This window comes from Oryzias latipes, chromosome 18, assembly GCF_002234675.1.
Source record: "Oryzias latipes chromosome 18, ASM223467v1".
In the NCBI taxonomy this organism is placed as follows: Eukaryota; Metazoa; Chordata; class Actinopteri; order Beloniformes; family Adrianichthyidae; genus Oryzias; species Oryzias latipes.
This window is the reverse complement of record NC_019876.2, coordinates 24,499,117-24,514,738: the sequence shown is the minus strand read 5'-3', so window position 1 is coordinate 24,514,738 and position 15,622 is coordinate 24,499,117. Positions and strand designations below refer to the sequence as shown.

General features: G+C 44.9%; 1 protein-coding gene across 1 annotated transcript; it reads right to left on the bottom strand.

The window, feature by feature from the left end:
* Positions 1–584: 584 nt before the first annotated feature.
* htra3 (HtrA serine peptidase 3) lies at positions 585–14,805 on the bottom strand. Its single transcript, XM_020701951.1, has 10 exons — positions 14,137–14,805; positions 7,956–8,055; positions 6,795–6,927; positions 5,250–5,339; positions 4,445–4,639; positions 4,333–4,365; positions 3,703–3,817; positions 3,564–3,621; positions 1,446–1,541; positions 585–1,364 (listed from the first exon to the last, which is right to left on the bottom strand). Exons 1-10 carry the CDS (start codon positions 14,552–14,554, stop codon positions 1,196–1,198), a joined length of 1,407 nt encoding a protein of 468 aa, XP_020557610.1. The 5' UTR covers positions 14,555–14,805; the 3' UTR covers positions 585–1,195.
* Between the last annotated feature and the right edge of the window lie 817 nt (positions 14,806–15,622).

Genomic DNA, 15,622 nt, shown 5'->3' with positions numbered 1-15,622 from the left:
AGAAGTATTTTCTTTAAAGATAACGATCATAGTGTATTACCTTATTAGGAGAAACCAAACCAGCCTGCCTGACCCTGATGTAGCTTTGTGGAGTTTTAGCTGAGCTAATAAACCTGCTGCATTTGGATCCAGCCGTCTGCCTGTAACTACGACCTTAGACCTTGTTTTCAAGTTTGGAAAATATTTGCAGCAATCAAAAGAAATAATAGCGCAAGATTATGACACCACAACCTCCTGTCCTGCTTTCGCAGCGCAACAATATTGTTTTTGAGTCCAGGGACGGGTTTCAAGGCACCCCTCTGCAGACAGTAAGATGTCTGCGAACTAAACCAGACCCATCACAGCAACCAAACAATCCAGCTTTGGGTCAAAACACTTTTTGTTGATTTTCTTTTTAGAATAATTGATTGAAAATCAAGTTTTTGCATTATTTCTTGAACATTTTAGAAATTCAATTGTTGGCCCAGTTCTATTGTGGTGAATTTAGTTTAGTAATAATGCAAATGTCAAAGGGACTGTAGATTGGGTTTGGACATATCCTCATTGGAATTCATCCAAAAGTCACAGGAATTGTGGCTGGAAGATCAGATTCCCATATCCGTCTTTATTCAGACAAACGTTTGTTTCATAGATTGCCAAACCAAAACCGGATTGTCCAACGTTTTCTGAAAGAAGCAACTGTAGGAAGACTTGTGTATTTGTACTTAAACAGGTCTATACTGGAAAGCAAGAATTACAAATGAATAACATTTGGACTTCAGCTTTTTGATCGAAAAATAATATTTACAATTAAATTGGCTAAATGAACATCCTTCCATTTGAGCGTGGACTGCATCAGTTCTGTCTTGTGTTCATCAACAGAGGAGCATTACCAGCCTGTACTGGTTCTGAGGTATCTGTCCATTTGTGTACAAGAAGAAGAAAATGCTTCATTGGAGTGAAAACGCTTCAAGTATCTAAATGCACTAAAGTGGTTTGTGTTGATGCAGTTCTGCAGGTGGACGGGTGCTTCAGCTCATCAGCAGTAATCCGTCGCCTTCCTGCATCACATGGTTTCCTTCTGCTCCTTTACAGCCGTCGTAACATCGAGGTCCCTCAGCGTCAGACGTGTGCTGCAGAGTTCTGCCATCTGACCTGTACCTCCACTAAACTGTGCCTTCCATCCAGCCCCGCGTGAGAGCTGGATGTCCAGAGTCTACTGCATGATGACGTCTGGTTCTATGTTAAAGAGCAGGTCGTCATTGTCTCTCCTGATCTCCAGCAGCAGAGCCGTCTCCTCCTGCAGCGCCGCCTGCAGGTCAGACGTGGACGTCAGAGGTTTCCCGTTCAGCTTCACGATGATGTCGCCGTCTTTGATGCCCCCTCTGAAAACAGAAAACAGAAGCCTGAGGCTCAGATGTTCATCGTTGCACCGAACCAACTACAACACTGAAGAATGACCCTACTTCTGAGCAGGAGAGTGAGGAACGACCTCGTGCACGTAAATCCCAGAGGTCACGTTGGGGAAGTCTGAGTTCTGCTGCTTCAGCTCTTCAATCAGCCTGAAACACAACATAAAAAGCACACACACACGGAGCACGGGTCAGCTGTATTCACGTGGAGACAAATGATATAAACTACATTCTGCTCATGCATAAACCAAATCTCACTGGGATGCGTTCAAACCAGGAGGTGAAGTAACGAGTTACAACTACAAGTCTAAGTTGTTACTTTGCTGCTCTGCTGTTTTTCAAAGACAGATTGTGATTAAAAGTCTGGATGTCAGTTAGCTAGTTTACATGAGCTTTAATGACCTGGAGCATCAATTAACCAAGTCCTCAATGCAGAAAAAGGTTGTTTTTTTATTAAACCTTCCCTCTGTTGTAGAACCATGGATGAACTGCAACAAGTGGAAAAAAAACAACAAATTTGACTATGCACTTGCTTATTTTCATCACTACATGGTTATGGCAAATGGCCCTTTACAGTCTAAGCCCCACACAAACAAGACATTCACGCACTAATGGGTGCTCGGCTGCCAAACACTAACGGCAATCTATAACCACCAGAAGCAATGTGGGGTTCGTTGTCTGGCCCAAGGACACTTCCACACATGGGCAGGTGTTCAAACCTGCAATCTTCCGATCAGAGGCAGACGACTGCTCTACCTCTGCACCAAGTTCCTTCTTCCTGATGTTCCCATCGCTTGGCACTGCCACATCCACCACAACGGCTTTCCTCTGTTCTTTATCCACCACTACAATGTCTGGTTGGTTCGCCATTACCATCCTATCAGTCTGGATCTGGAAGTCCCACAGGATCTTTGCCCTCTCATTCTCTACTACATTCAGAGGTGTTTCCCATTTTGACCTTGGGGTTTCCAGTTCATATTCTGCACACATGTTCCTGTATATTATTCCAGCCACTTGATTGTGGCGCTCCATGTATGCTTTACCTGCCAGCATCTTACACCCTGCAGTTATGTGCGGGATTGTTTCAGGCGCCTCTTTGCACAGCCTACACCGTGGGTCTTGTCTGGTGTGGTAGATCTGAGCCTCTATGGCTCTGGTGCTCAGGGCTTGTTCCTGAGCTGCCAAGATGAGCGCTTCAGTGCTGTCCTGTAGGATAGCCCTTTCTAGCCATTGGTAGGACTTCTTGATATCAGCCACTTCAGTTATGGTCCGGTGGTACATCCCATGCAGGGGTTTGTCCTCCCATGAGGATCTGTCCTCCAGCACTGTATCCTCTGCTCTCCATTGCCTGAGACATTCACTGAACACACTGTCATTTGGGGCCTTGAGCTTGATGTACTCATGCATCTTGGATGTTTCATCCTGGATAGTGGCTTCTACGCTCACTAGTCCTTTGCCTCTGATCACTAGCAGTGCTTAGCTATTTATGTAACTTCTCTGTATAGCTTCTAATTAGATTCATCTGACTTAAACTAAACACAACACATTTTCACAAATGTTGAGGTAATTTTATGATCCCATCAGTTTTATCTTTGCTGAGAATTTGGAAATGAATGTTGAAAAAATTCCCTTCATTTTCTTTTTTGTGTTTTTTCTTTTATAGTTTTCTTTTCAGTTTTTAACTGGATGCTTCTCAACTATCCCCCTTCATCCTGAGTTTCTGTGCTGATGAAAAGATCTGCCAGACTTTCATTCAAAATGGACTCAAATTAAGGACAAACATTTTCCATTAGCATCAGCCTGCTCCTCAGACGATAAAAGTTCTGGCAAATTTATGTGGAAGTGTCACGCCAGCAGCAGCTGTAAGTGAAATCTTTTAAAGTGGTTTTCAGCAACATGGAACTTGGAAAAACGGGTTCTTTTTAGCCCAGTTCCTAAACAGGGCCTCATTAGAGAAATGGCTTTTTTAAGGCTGTCTGACTCACAGGTCAGTCAAAGTTAAATTACATTCCTCTGTAAATAGTCCCGTGTGTAAACTGAAAAGAAAATGAGGAAAGAAAGCACCAAAGGTTCACTGAGATCCTCTGTAAGTCCTTCAGAACCATCCATTAGGATAAAAGAGAGATGCCAATATAAAGGTGGAGCAAAGGTTATTAGAGGTGCTATACTCACGCTGGAGTGATGGTCAGCATCCGGATTCCGATGAAACGCTTCTTTATTGGCCTCAGCTCTAAAAAAAAAGAAAAAGTCAAGATGGTTGGTTATGACGGGACCCTCCAGTCGTGGTCACGGACGGCGCTGTCGGACTCACCCTTACTGTGTTTGTTAAGAGAATCGTTGAGGAAGCGGGTGATCCGATCAGAGGGAATGGCAAAGGAGATTCCAGCTGCGACCTTCAGGGTGTTGATCCCAATCACCTCCCCATCCTGAAACATTCAGAGCTGAGACGGGCAAAAACCCCAGAGTTCATGCAAACATGGAATTAAAAAGTTTAGGTCACGGAAGAGGCGTCCCACGAGCTGCCATACCAATGAGGCAACAGAGACAGAGCTCGTTTGGGATCCGGGCCACAAATATCAGTTCATGTTTGTCTGATGAAGCCACAATAAACAGTCTTTCATCATATTTCGTCAAACTGCAATGTTTGCTTAGAAATTACTAAAACAGTCTGTTTCTGCACGACATGAACTTTGCAAACTTCTCCGTCATTCCAGCTAATGTGATGCCAAGTCCTTCTCACGCTCTGAGGCCTTCCAGTTCAAACTGGGATTGGGCCCTTTTCCGCCATAAGACCAGTCCTAATTACAGAAATGGCGTTTAACGTCTGCTGACCTCAGTAATGAGGGTAAACGACTTTTTCCTCGCAGCCGTGGAGTCGGGAGACTCTTATCTGAGGTCCAACCACAGGAAGGCAAAGTTCAACTTAAAGACAGAAACTCACCAGATTGACGAGAGGTCCTCCAGAGTTTCCATACTGTCACACAGAAAACACAAAATAACAACTGGAGAAATTTGATTGAACTTTGGATTTCAGCTGGATTAGGTCTCCTCACATTGATGATGGCGTCCGTCTGGATGTAGTCCATGTCTGAGTCCCTGAGACCCAGCTCCTTGCCGTCTCTCTGAGCGGAGCTGACGATGCCCGTGGTGACCGTGTTCTGCAGGGCGAAGGGGCTGCCGATCGCGACCACGAACTCACCCGGCCTCAAGTCTGCACTCTGGCCCAGAAACAGAACCGGCAGCTTGATCTAAGAGGCAGCAGGGGGAGTACAGGGACAGGCTGAGTCTGCCTCATCTGCAACAATCGGCAACTGTTAACACGACAACTGGAACAAAGAAATGATTAAACACGTGTCCTTAAAAACACGACCCAAACTAAAGGTGGTTGTCATGACGACGCAGCCCAGAATCCTTGGAGAGGCTGGGAGTTGGAATCAAGGTCAGGAGGGCAAAAAAGAGGGAGGATCGGAGGAGGCTGAATGGAAACACATGTTCTGCACACCAGTGGTGTGAGATGAACCAGGACTGTTTTCAGCACTGCCCCCCATCCCCCCATCCCCCCATCCCCCCGGTCCTGATCCAGAGCGAACAGTTTGAAAATCCAATGCAGGAAGCTGGTTTTGAAGCTGGGGAGCAAATTTGCACAGGAAAGGTTTAAACCCGGACCTCAGCTTTCCCCCTCAGAAGGGTTGTGATGTTCAGTAAGTGTGTCAGCGGGGTCCGCTGCCTTATTCGTCATCGTCTGCGTTGTCATCACCCCACCCTCTTGTCCTGCTCACAACCCGGGTCTTTCTACCTGGTCTCACCTCTCACCCCTGCTTGGCGCCCTCAGGGCCTGCGTCACATTCATGGACTCACCTGGGGGTTGATTTTAATGGTGGCGATGTCCGACTTTTTGTCAATGTCCTTGATGGTGGCCTCGTACACGTCACCATTATGCATCTGGACCTTCAAGAAAAAACAGAACGGACACATTTTTAAGGCAAAAGTCCACAGGGATAAATAGCAGCGCTGTTATGCAATGGAATTATTTTCTCCGATTAATTAATCAGAACTTTTAATTTATTCATCCAATTATTCTATTTTAATCTAACCTAAAAACTGCTGTGAAAAAGACTCATTTTGACGTATTTTCACTTATATTTGTGACATTGTGGTACGTGTCTATGAAGACTCTCATTCATCCAGGTTGGTTCCATTGTAGTAGGTTTAGGGGATGTCATCTGGACTTGGTTTTTAAAGTTAGACGTTTCACCTCTTATCCAAGAGGCTTTGTCAATTCTGAATTAGCTGGTCTAAGAGCTGGTATATATGCGTTCATGGGGGAGGAGTCAGACCTGAAACTGGAGGTATTGTCCACTTAGCCTACATGGTTTCGGGTCGTTAATAGTCCTTTGTCCTCAGCTGGGGGTCTGGGAGCCAGTGACTCCCTCTCCAAATTGGTCCTCTCTTTCAGCGGTTAACGACTCAGGTGGAACTGGTTTGGTTTGTTTAGGTTTCAAAACACTGCCGTAGATGGATGGAAGAATAAACCTGACATTGTGGTACAGTAAAAGATCAAAATACAACTAAAAAAGGGGCTTATGATGTTTTTATTATAACAGTCTTCCAACCTTTACTTTTACTCCTCCATAGCGGATTATTCTCAATCTTGAAAAATTCAAAACACAACATCAGGCCCAGAGTTCTCTGTATAACATTTTAGATCATAGTTGTGATGTTCTGGAGTATTGTTTTTGGTTCATTCTGTTAAAACTACAAAGGGGCTTCAGCTTCATGCAAGTAAACAGTTGGACCTTTGCTTTAAATTTGAGAACATAGCAATAGTTGTGGATTCAAAATTAGATTTATGCTATGCTAATTTGTCTTTAATTGATCAATCGGGATTAACATGATCATTTGAAGCCCCTAAAAAATAGTACTGTGTGTCTCAGTGGAAGTCAAAAGAAGGTTTCCGTGACCATGTTTCCATCTGTCAAGTCAAATTCAACTTCCCAGACGTAAATATTTTCTGTAAATGCTTTTATCTGGACCAAACTGTTCTACGTTGACTCTTTAAATCTGGGCTGTGGTTCGACTTTCAGGGGTTCGGGTCTCATTTCAGGCTGATGAAGGTTTGAAAAGGTGACGAACAGAACACTGTCTTGATGCTCAAGCTGACTCGCACCAAATTACTTTAAATTAAATTGAATAAAATTGGAAATCATCTGCGGATCTATCAACGAGAAGGAAAAAATTGATTTATTACCCGCTCAATCGTCTGACTTTGTTTCAATGTAACTCAGAAGTCTCTGTCTCTAAGTGCCTCTTAGTTTGAGTTGGACTGCAGCTGTTCTGCAGGGGATGCAGCAGCTATGATAACATAGTCCATATTCTATCTGTGATCTAAGTGGAGCTGCTTACCTTCAGGTGCTGCTGGCCTGAAACAGGAGAGCTGCTTGAGACCACATGAGCGTTGGTGACGATCAGGCCGTTCTCTGTCATCACAAACCCAGAGCCACTGGACAGAGCGATGTTGCGACCCAGCAGAGGATGTCTGGGGAAGTAAACCAATCAGTCTGTCTTCAATGTGAATGCTGGACTAGGAAAAGCATCAAGGAATCGGGAAAGAAAACACCAATTAATATGCCTTTAAAAGAAGAAACGCACACTCTGGACATGGTTGAGGGACATTTCTGAAGCTCAGAAATGAAGCCTGTAGTGTGGAGACTACACCAAGTGTTTTATTTTGAAAGCCAAAGGAATTCCCTTGGCCTGCTTGTGGTAAACTTCTGATGTATTTCAGCTGTTGCAGCACAACATAAGACATGTTTGTCTTTAACACAACTATGTGTGCAGTGCACCACCTGAAATGCCAGGCTGAGCACCTGCTTTGACCACACACTGATTACCAAGACCCCACTGCAGCCCCACCCACTGGGTCTGAGCAGACACAGTTTAGTTTAGGGCAGAATATGTGGAGAGAACTGTCATGGTTGTTTGTCACTAGGTCGAAAGCAGCACTAACTAAAAGCATAAACATTGTAAGCAAAATGTAGAATTGTGTGCTTGTGCAAAAGCAGAATAAATGTTATATTTTCTGTGGTGACACATTTTTTTCAATATTTGAGTCTTATTGTTATCTCCAAATAGTCTCAATTCAGTTTCATGAACCCCCGCATGTATAGAAGAAGGCAGAATCTAGCTTTTAACGCAGAAATACTGAAAACTTTTCTCATTTTAAGAGGACTTCATGAGGAGGAAGTCTTTTTTAGCACCTCTCCTCATAAAACGAAGTGTCAGTCTTCTTCAGGAGACACAGCTGAACCATGTGACATGACTGTAAACAGTCTGGACCTCAACCACAGCCAACATTTATGGAGGAAATGGAACAAAATGGCCCATGACCAGATTTCATCCCGGTGAAAGGGTCAGCTCTGCTACAGGAGGACGATGAAGATGACTGAAGAAGTATATTTCAATGAAATCAAGCTGATTTTATTATTATACTAATGTACAATACAGCGTCTGCTAAACAAACAGTTCTACATCCCATAATGTGAGCCGTTCAAAATAAGGCGGTACCTGAGGAAAAGTTCGATGTGCACGACGGCGGGGGCAATCTTCTCCACGACATCAGCTATGAAGTTGAATTTGTAGCGAGGGCTGGACGTCCGTGAAGGACCTGGAGAGGAGAAGGTAATGCCATAAACAGCAAAAATTACTTGTTTTATCAAATAATGTTATGTGACAAAAAATGTGTACCGATTTATTTTATTTTTAGCATAATTTAACCCTTTATGACACACCCTGAAGTTAGCAGAACAGCGTGTGGGACATACCAAAATCGCATTCATATAAAGAAAAAAAATAGCATAAACTGAAGGAATCACAATTAAAGAAACAAATGATTTGACTGATATGTGTGCAAGTCTTTGGTCACTGATAAGAAGAAGTTGAATTATTCTGCTCCATTTTGTTCATGACTCAGTGATACTCATGAGGACACCAAAGGTACTTTATTGTGATAGTGACCCATAGATTTTTTTGTTTTTTCTAAAGATAAAACAGCAAATGGAGACAAAAAGGTTGTGGAAGAGGAGAGCAGAAAGACAGGCAGGAATCGTCTCCGTGGGAACAGAACCGAGGACTGACCTTCACAGGTCGTCTGGATCGGATTAGCAAAGTGAGCGTGCCGTAGGTGTGGGACTTCACAGCTGCTGCTGAGAGGTTTCTACTCAGTTTACCTTTAAGAATTTGGATCAAATCTCAGGAAAAATAAACCACTGATTCCTACTAAAGATTAAAACAATGGAATATGCTGTTTCAATCTTGTTCTGCGCTGATTTCCATACGGTTTGCGAAATGAAGCCCCTGGATTTTGATGCTGCACTCCTGAAGATGTTGTTAGCGTGATTCATGATACGCTCCCACACACACACACACACACACACACAACTGTTTGCTCCTTCCAGTATCGTCTGATTCACCACTCGGAGAGCACTCTGGGGTAAATGTGGGATCCATTACTCAAGCACGTTTAAACCACTAACCTCTCAGCTGTGATGATGTTTTTTCAAACTGTTCATGACGTATTTCAGGTCATTGATCTGGCTCCTCTTTCTCTTCTTCGCTTAATCCTCGTTTAACTTAGAAACTACTTTTAACTTTTATTCTGAACTTTTTGTCAGAGATGAGAAATGGAGCCCCCCTTTTAGTCTCTAAGATCACCTCAATCACTGGACAGTTTCACCGTGTCTCCCACCCTCCATTTGCCTGCAATGACCCCGTTCACCTTTCACAACCGTGTTGCAGTTGTTCTGTGGGAAGCCATATCAATGATGTGTCTCCAAAGCACGTGTGACCATTAGTACCTCTGAAAGCCCAACGTGCAAATGTGCATCACATCGACAAAATATATTGCATAATCTAAAGTTCTACTTTCTAACCGTGGATATACGATTGGATCTATTGAATGAGCAAGATTGTAGTTATTAGAAACATTTGTCTCGTCTTGCTGGTCTGTAGAATTGTCTGGGACTTTAAGGCCGCCTTTACACTGCATTGTTCAAGTGACCCAATTCCGATTTTTCCCTCTAACGTAGCACAGATCGGATATGATCGGTGAACGTGTAAGCAGGACAAAAGCGCATGGATTCCGTTTTTCTCAGATCGGATACAGGCCTCTCTCATATGTGGAAATAAATCGGAAACAAATCGGATACGTGCATTTGCGTGTGCCATGTAAGCAGACAAATCGGATATTCCCCAGTAAATGCGAGTCGTAAGTCAGTGACGGCAACTCAGGAGACCACCAACTGAGATCACATGACTTAGTAAGGTGCTTTTAGTGCGCTGATTTTGCTGTCAGGGTGTTACCTTTCAGCCTCATGCTTCAGACCGTAGTTGGAAACCGCTGTTATGTCCGGTCCGGTCCCGGTCCGGACGCAAACGGTAACTAATGAAGCGGGACACCGATGCTATGGAACAGGCTAGAAGCCGTTTATTTCTTTGGGGGCGTGTATGATGGGGACCATGTGTGTGTGTGAGCGCGCACACGTGCTTGCGTGTGTGTGTGTGTGTAAGGAGAGAGCCCCCCTCTCTCCTGTGAGCGCTGAGCGGGGGACTGTCGGAGAACCGTAAATTAAAAACAAGGTGTCTCCCCCAAAGGTTTTGGAGTCTTTGGGTGAGGCTGAGGGTTCAGAACGGAAAAGAGAACCCCGAGGAAATCTCCCGTGTGTTTCTGACCACGTTCGGAAAAGAGAAGCCATCACGCAGGAAAGGTTCAACACTTGGATCAAACTGTTCGGACAGCACGTCTGCAAACACTTCCTCATTCAAAACTCAGAGAGAGAACATAAGACGGCCGACCAGCCCTCATTTTTACTCCCCCATGCATCCCCTCAGGAGCGCCCAAGGCAACGCCTCCTTCCGTCGCCGCATTGCCTCCATGACAACCGCAGTCACAAAAGTCCGAAAAAGGTCCGCGGAGGGCGGAAATACTGCTAAGTAGTCCTCAGAACGTCTACGTTTGATAGTTTCAGCATTGTATAGTGTAAATGCAAACATCAGATACGGGTCACTTTTAAAAGATGATGTAAGCGAGTCGTCAAACAAATCGGATATAGTCAGAAAATCGGATATGAGCATCAAGACCTGCAGTGTAAAGGCAGCCTAAGATGCCGATCCCTAGTCTGGGAAAATGGGTGGCTTGTGTCAGGAAGGGTATCTAACGCAAAAGCAAAGACAAATGAACCATGCACATCAGTGTTAAGGTTAGAACCTACATGGAAAAGCCAAAGACCTTTCCCAAAATATAAGATGTTATCCAGGTGTAATCAGTTTTGTCAACAAGAGGCAGGTACTGTAGGCCCCTCCCACATCTCAAAGCCTTTTACAGACTTGAGTCTTGCAGTGGGATCTCCCAGCTGCTTTGATGACCGGACCAATTTCTACTGCACTACACTACTGCAGGCTCCTATTCATCCCGCTATCATTGAAATCACAGTTTTTGCTGCATTTGCTGTAGAAAAAACTGAGAATGCTGAACTGTGGCTTGATGCTGAAGCCAATTCAATGTCAATGAAAAGCCCTTTTTCCAGAAATCCTGCAAACCTCTCTCATCCAACAATGACTTCTCTGTCAATGGATGGATCAATGCTATTTTAATTCACAGTGCCTAGTGTTCAGAAAAGACGAAAGCCACATGCTCTCATGTTATCTGAACTAGTCTGTCTCGGTTGTTCATTTGCGTAACCCTTGTGCTATCCTAGGCACTTTAATGTTGGGAGTTGGGTCATCTAGACCCACTAGACAGTGCTCTGAACCTTTTTTCTTCAATGATTTGTGATCTTCACTGGTGTCCATGGATTACATGAAATCCTCTTCACCTTTATCCACCTTTGTTATGGTAGGGAGAACACGTCAATGTAAAGGTGGGGTCATCTGGACCCAATAAGATAGCACAAGGGTTAAAGCAGAAAAGAGATGAGTCCTGTACATCTGTCACAGCTTTTTTTTTTTTTGCTGTGACTGAGTGGATCCAAAATTACTGCATAATGATCCTGGATGGACTAAAAAAAGTTCATTTCCTGCAGCATGATTCTACTTTTGACTGTCTGCAGCTCTAAAACCACGCAGAGATTTACGACTGCTCCAGCAGGAACTTGCGGTTTCCAAATCCCAGCTCAGTCTTCAACTTCAAAGTCCTGGAAGCGAGTGGCTCCCCTTCCTCGACCGAGCTATCGGTCTGACCCCACCCTGGCTCTGAGATAGAATCTCCCAATGCTGTCTAAGCTAAGGGTGGTCATTATTAGACACAGCCACACTTTGTGCAGCGACACAGAACTGCTTGAGTGCGCACATCTGCTGGCCTTTCTGTGCGGCGGCGCTCAAACCCCTGCTGGGTTCAGGGACTTTCCGAGGCGCTCTGCAGACGCATTAGAGGATTGTTTTACTGGAAGTGTGTTTAACTCCCTGTGGTCCAAACAACCGGCTGTGGTGCTGCAGTCCAGTCCTGTTTACTGCTGCTCGGTGGGATCAGGGCCACTGCTCAAGCATGTTTGACGACACTGCTGACTGACAGCAGACAAAAATCTGTTTGCAGCCACAGCTTCATGTCTGTTGGAGCAGAACAACGTCCCATTGTAAACACAGCCAGGGGACTTTTTGATTCCTCAAATCTGTTTGAGTCCTGCGTGACGGATGGAGAGGCTTCTTTTCTCAGGTTGGGAGGCTTTTTCCAGCGTATGTCACAAAAGGGGGAAAAACATTTCTCTGAGGAGACAGACTGGTACCACGTGACGGCCTCCCAGCTCCGATGTTTCCTATCTGGCGTTTACTGCTTTGCAATAACAGTCAAACACTCCCTTTTGGCTCTGATTCTTCTGAGGTGCATGAGCCAGAGGAGTGTTATGGAAGTACAAGGGTCGATTGTCACACAAAGTGGTTTAGGAAGATGGACAAAGTCTGTGTCCAGGCCTAAAATCTCCAGCTAGGTTTGGAGATCAGGATAAAACAGAAAAATATTATAACCATCATACGGTTTATCTGTAAACCCACGTTTTCCTTTCTGTCAAGATTTCTAAACATGTTGATGCTTATTTAAAGGTTTTCCTAAACTGAACAATTTTGAATGTGTTTTAAAGGTTTCTCTGACAGATGGTGTTGTAATGAGTTTGTTGTTGAATGGGTTTGTGAATGTTGTTTACTTTTATTTATTTACTTGTTTAATTAGAGGATTGAAAGGATTTGCCAGTTGGTTAACATTGGTTATACAAGTGTGTGTGTAAATGAATATGAATGGTAGCCGTGGTGCAGAGGTGGAGAGGTGAACCAGACCTCTGATTGGAAGATCACAGGTTCGGCTCCCAGCTTGCCCAGCTTCAGTGCATATGGAACGAGATAACATGAATGTGTTGGATCAAAATAAATCAGTATTTTTAAATCACAGATTTTGTTTCAGACTACCTGTAACTACCTGTCATAGAAGTCTTTGGTTTCGGAGCCCAAATAGAAATCATTAGGCCCCCCAACACCGTTCTAACTCTGGATGACATGAAGCTGGTTTGGTGGTTTAGAACCAACATTTCAAGGTCACTGCGTCAGACTGGGAACCCGTCCAGGGCGTACCCTGCCTTCGCCCACGGGTGGCCGGGATAGGCTCCAGCAGCCCCGTCACCCCGAAAGGGAAGAAATGTGTTTAGAAGATGGATGAATGGATCTTGAGGCCATTGTTCCAGAAGTTGTGCATTCTCAATTTGATGAATGCAGAACCAGAAATGCCTGCGAGAAGCATTGCACAATCGAGAATCTCAGGTGGGAAAGTTAATTGGCAAGATGGTGCTCAAATAAAAAAAAGCAAACTGCAAAAAAGGTTGTTTTCCATTCCTGATATATTTGAATGTATCTATCCATCCATCCATCCATCCATCCATCCATCCATCCATCCGTCCATCCATCCATTCAAGGAGGCATCCGGACCAGGTGCCCGAGCCACCCTAACTGGCTCCTCTTGATGTGGAGGTTCTACTCCGAGCTCTCTCCGGGTGACCTCTCTCTAAGGAAGCACCCAGCCACCCTACAGAGGAAGCTCATTTCAGCTGCATGCCTTTAGGACCTTGTGTTTTTAGTCATGACCCAGAGCTCACGAATACAGGGTTGTGTCAGAAAGGGTATCCGCCATAAAAATCTCTGCTAAACCAACCACCTGTGCAAATCAGTGAAAGCTGATTCTCTGTGGCGATCCCTGAAGGGATTTACCAAAAGGTGAGCAACAACAACACCCCAGAACTCATGACCATCGGTGAGTATTGGAACAAAGATAAATCTAGAAAATTGGTCTTTAAATGTAACGGTTAGTAATTCAGTAAAAATTACAGTTTAGTATTACACTAAAAATGACACAACCACCTATGCCAACTGGAAATGACCACTAAAAACAATCACTGCCATCTAAAGATTATAATTCACCAATTAAGTGAAAAGTAAAGATTACAATGCAAAGAAAAGATTCCAGTTCACCAGTGAATGATGAAGAGGGATCAAGTTCTAATCAATTCAATGGGAACAGACAAGCCTTCTCCTGCCTCCAGACTAAGGTTTGCACAGGAGTTTAAGGTGTTATTTAGCATTTTTGTTGCGTGGTTTTGCCCTACAGAGAATTCATTTTTTAGAATGAATCTTTTTGAACATGGATTTATGAACAGCAGCTGGGTTTAACAGCATCTCTTCTCTGCATCTCTGCATCCCTGCCCTCCAGCCGTACCTGCACTGCTCTCACACGGCCCCTTGTGGGTCTGGCTGACGCCCGGCTGGCCCTGCTGCAGCGCCGCCCTGCTGGTCGCCTTCAGCTGGCACACGTTCCGGTACGTCTTCCCGTCGCTGCCGCAGACTCTGTGGCCCAGCTTGCACTGGCAGAAGCCCTTGGAGAGCCGCTTCCCCGCCGGGTGCTTGCACTCCAGCCCGTCCCCGCACGGCAGGTCGTCTTTGCGGCCGCACGGCTCGCCCTCCGCGCCCGCGCACACCAGGCAGCAGTTGCAGCGGTCCGGCACGTAGCCGCTGGGGCAGCTGGGGCTCGGACAGCTGCTGACATCACACCGAGTCGGACACTTTGCTTTGGGCTCTGCGTTTGCAAATCCGCCGAGGTACAAGAGCACGGAGCTGAACCACAACACGACCCGCATGATGATTGTCCTCGATGCAAAAGTAGGTCAGGCTTTCTTTACGCGGGTCGTGTCTTGCTCACGGGTTCCTCCCTCCGTGGAAAGTCTGGAGATAGAAATCTTCCAGCATCCGTCTGTCTGTGTGCGCGAGGGGATCTGGGTTTCCCTTCAAACCAGACCAAGCAGAAAGTAAACATCAGCTCCTGCAGGATGAACTCCTCCAGCTGTTCAGCCGGCAACTCCGTCCCAGAGCGGGTATGTACGGCAAGCCGTAAGGACCGCCTTCGCCGGCAGGCGCCAAGTTATGGAAAGCCAAAAGGCTCCAATATCGCTTGCCTTTAAATGAGTGACGGTGTCAGGCAGCAGTGACTGGTTTTACATATTAGGATGTGTAGGCTTTACATTGTCCAGCTCACACCGGGAGCTTTATTAACACGGGGCAGACACCGTCTGTGAAACGTGTGTTTTCCTGTGTTCAGAAAATGCTGAATTTAATACCGAACATAGTTCACTTGTCATATTTTGTATCCACTGCCTCTTTTTTTTATAACAAATGTAACAAATTCGGCACTTGCCCAAAAACATTTTCATAAACCCGTCACACACCCACACGTAAGGGTTAATGGCTAACGAAGTGTGTGTTATTACTTTTTAACGCACGCCGTGGAAGCCTGAATCGTCTGACGCGAAGCTTCCGCGAAGTGCGTTAAAAAGTAATAACGCACACTTCGAAGGCCATTAACCCGCTTATACCGTGGTCACTTACAAAAGCAATACATATTAACCAGTTTTTTGTTCTTAATTCTTGTTTTTTTTCCGATTTGGATCGCTTTTCTCACAAAAAGCGGACTATTTGTTATGTGATGCGGCATAACAAATAGTCCACATCGTGCCGCACCACCTCTGCAGTCAAGATTCGGCGATATATATAGATGCTGATCTTTCCGATGGGTTGGATAAAGCATCAGTTCAGAGAGAAAGTTCATCTCTTACCGCTTGTTTTTGTCCAAATGATGAATTAAAAGGTTGTTTTAAAGAAGCCGGCGCAGTGATACAAAACATTTAAGCTTCTCTTTTTACCGTGCGGTT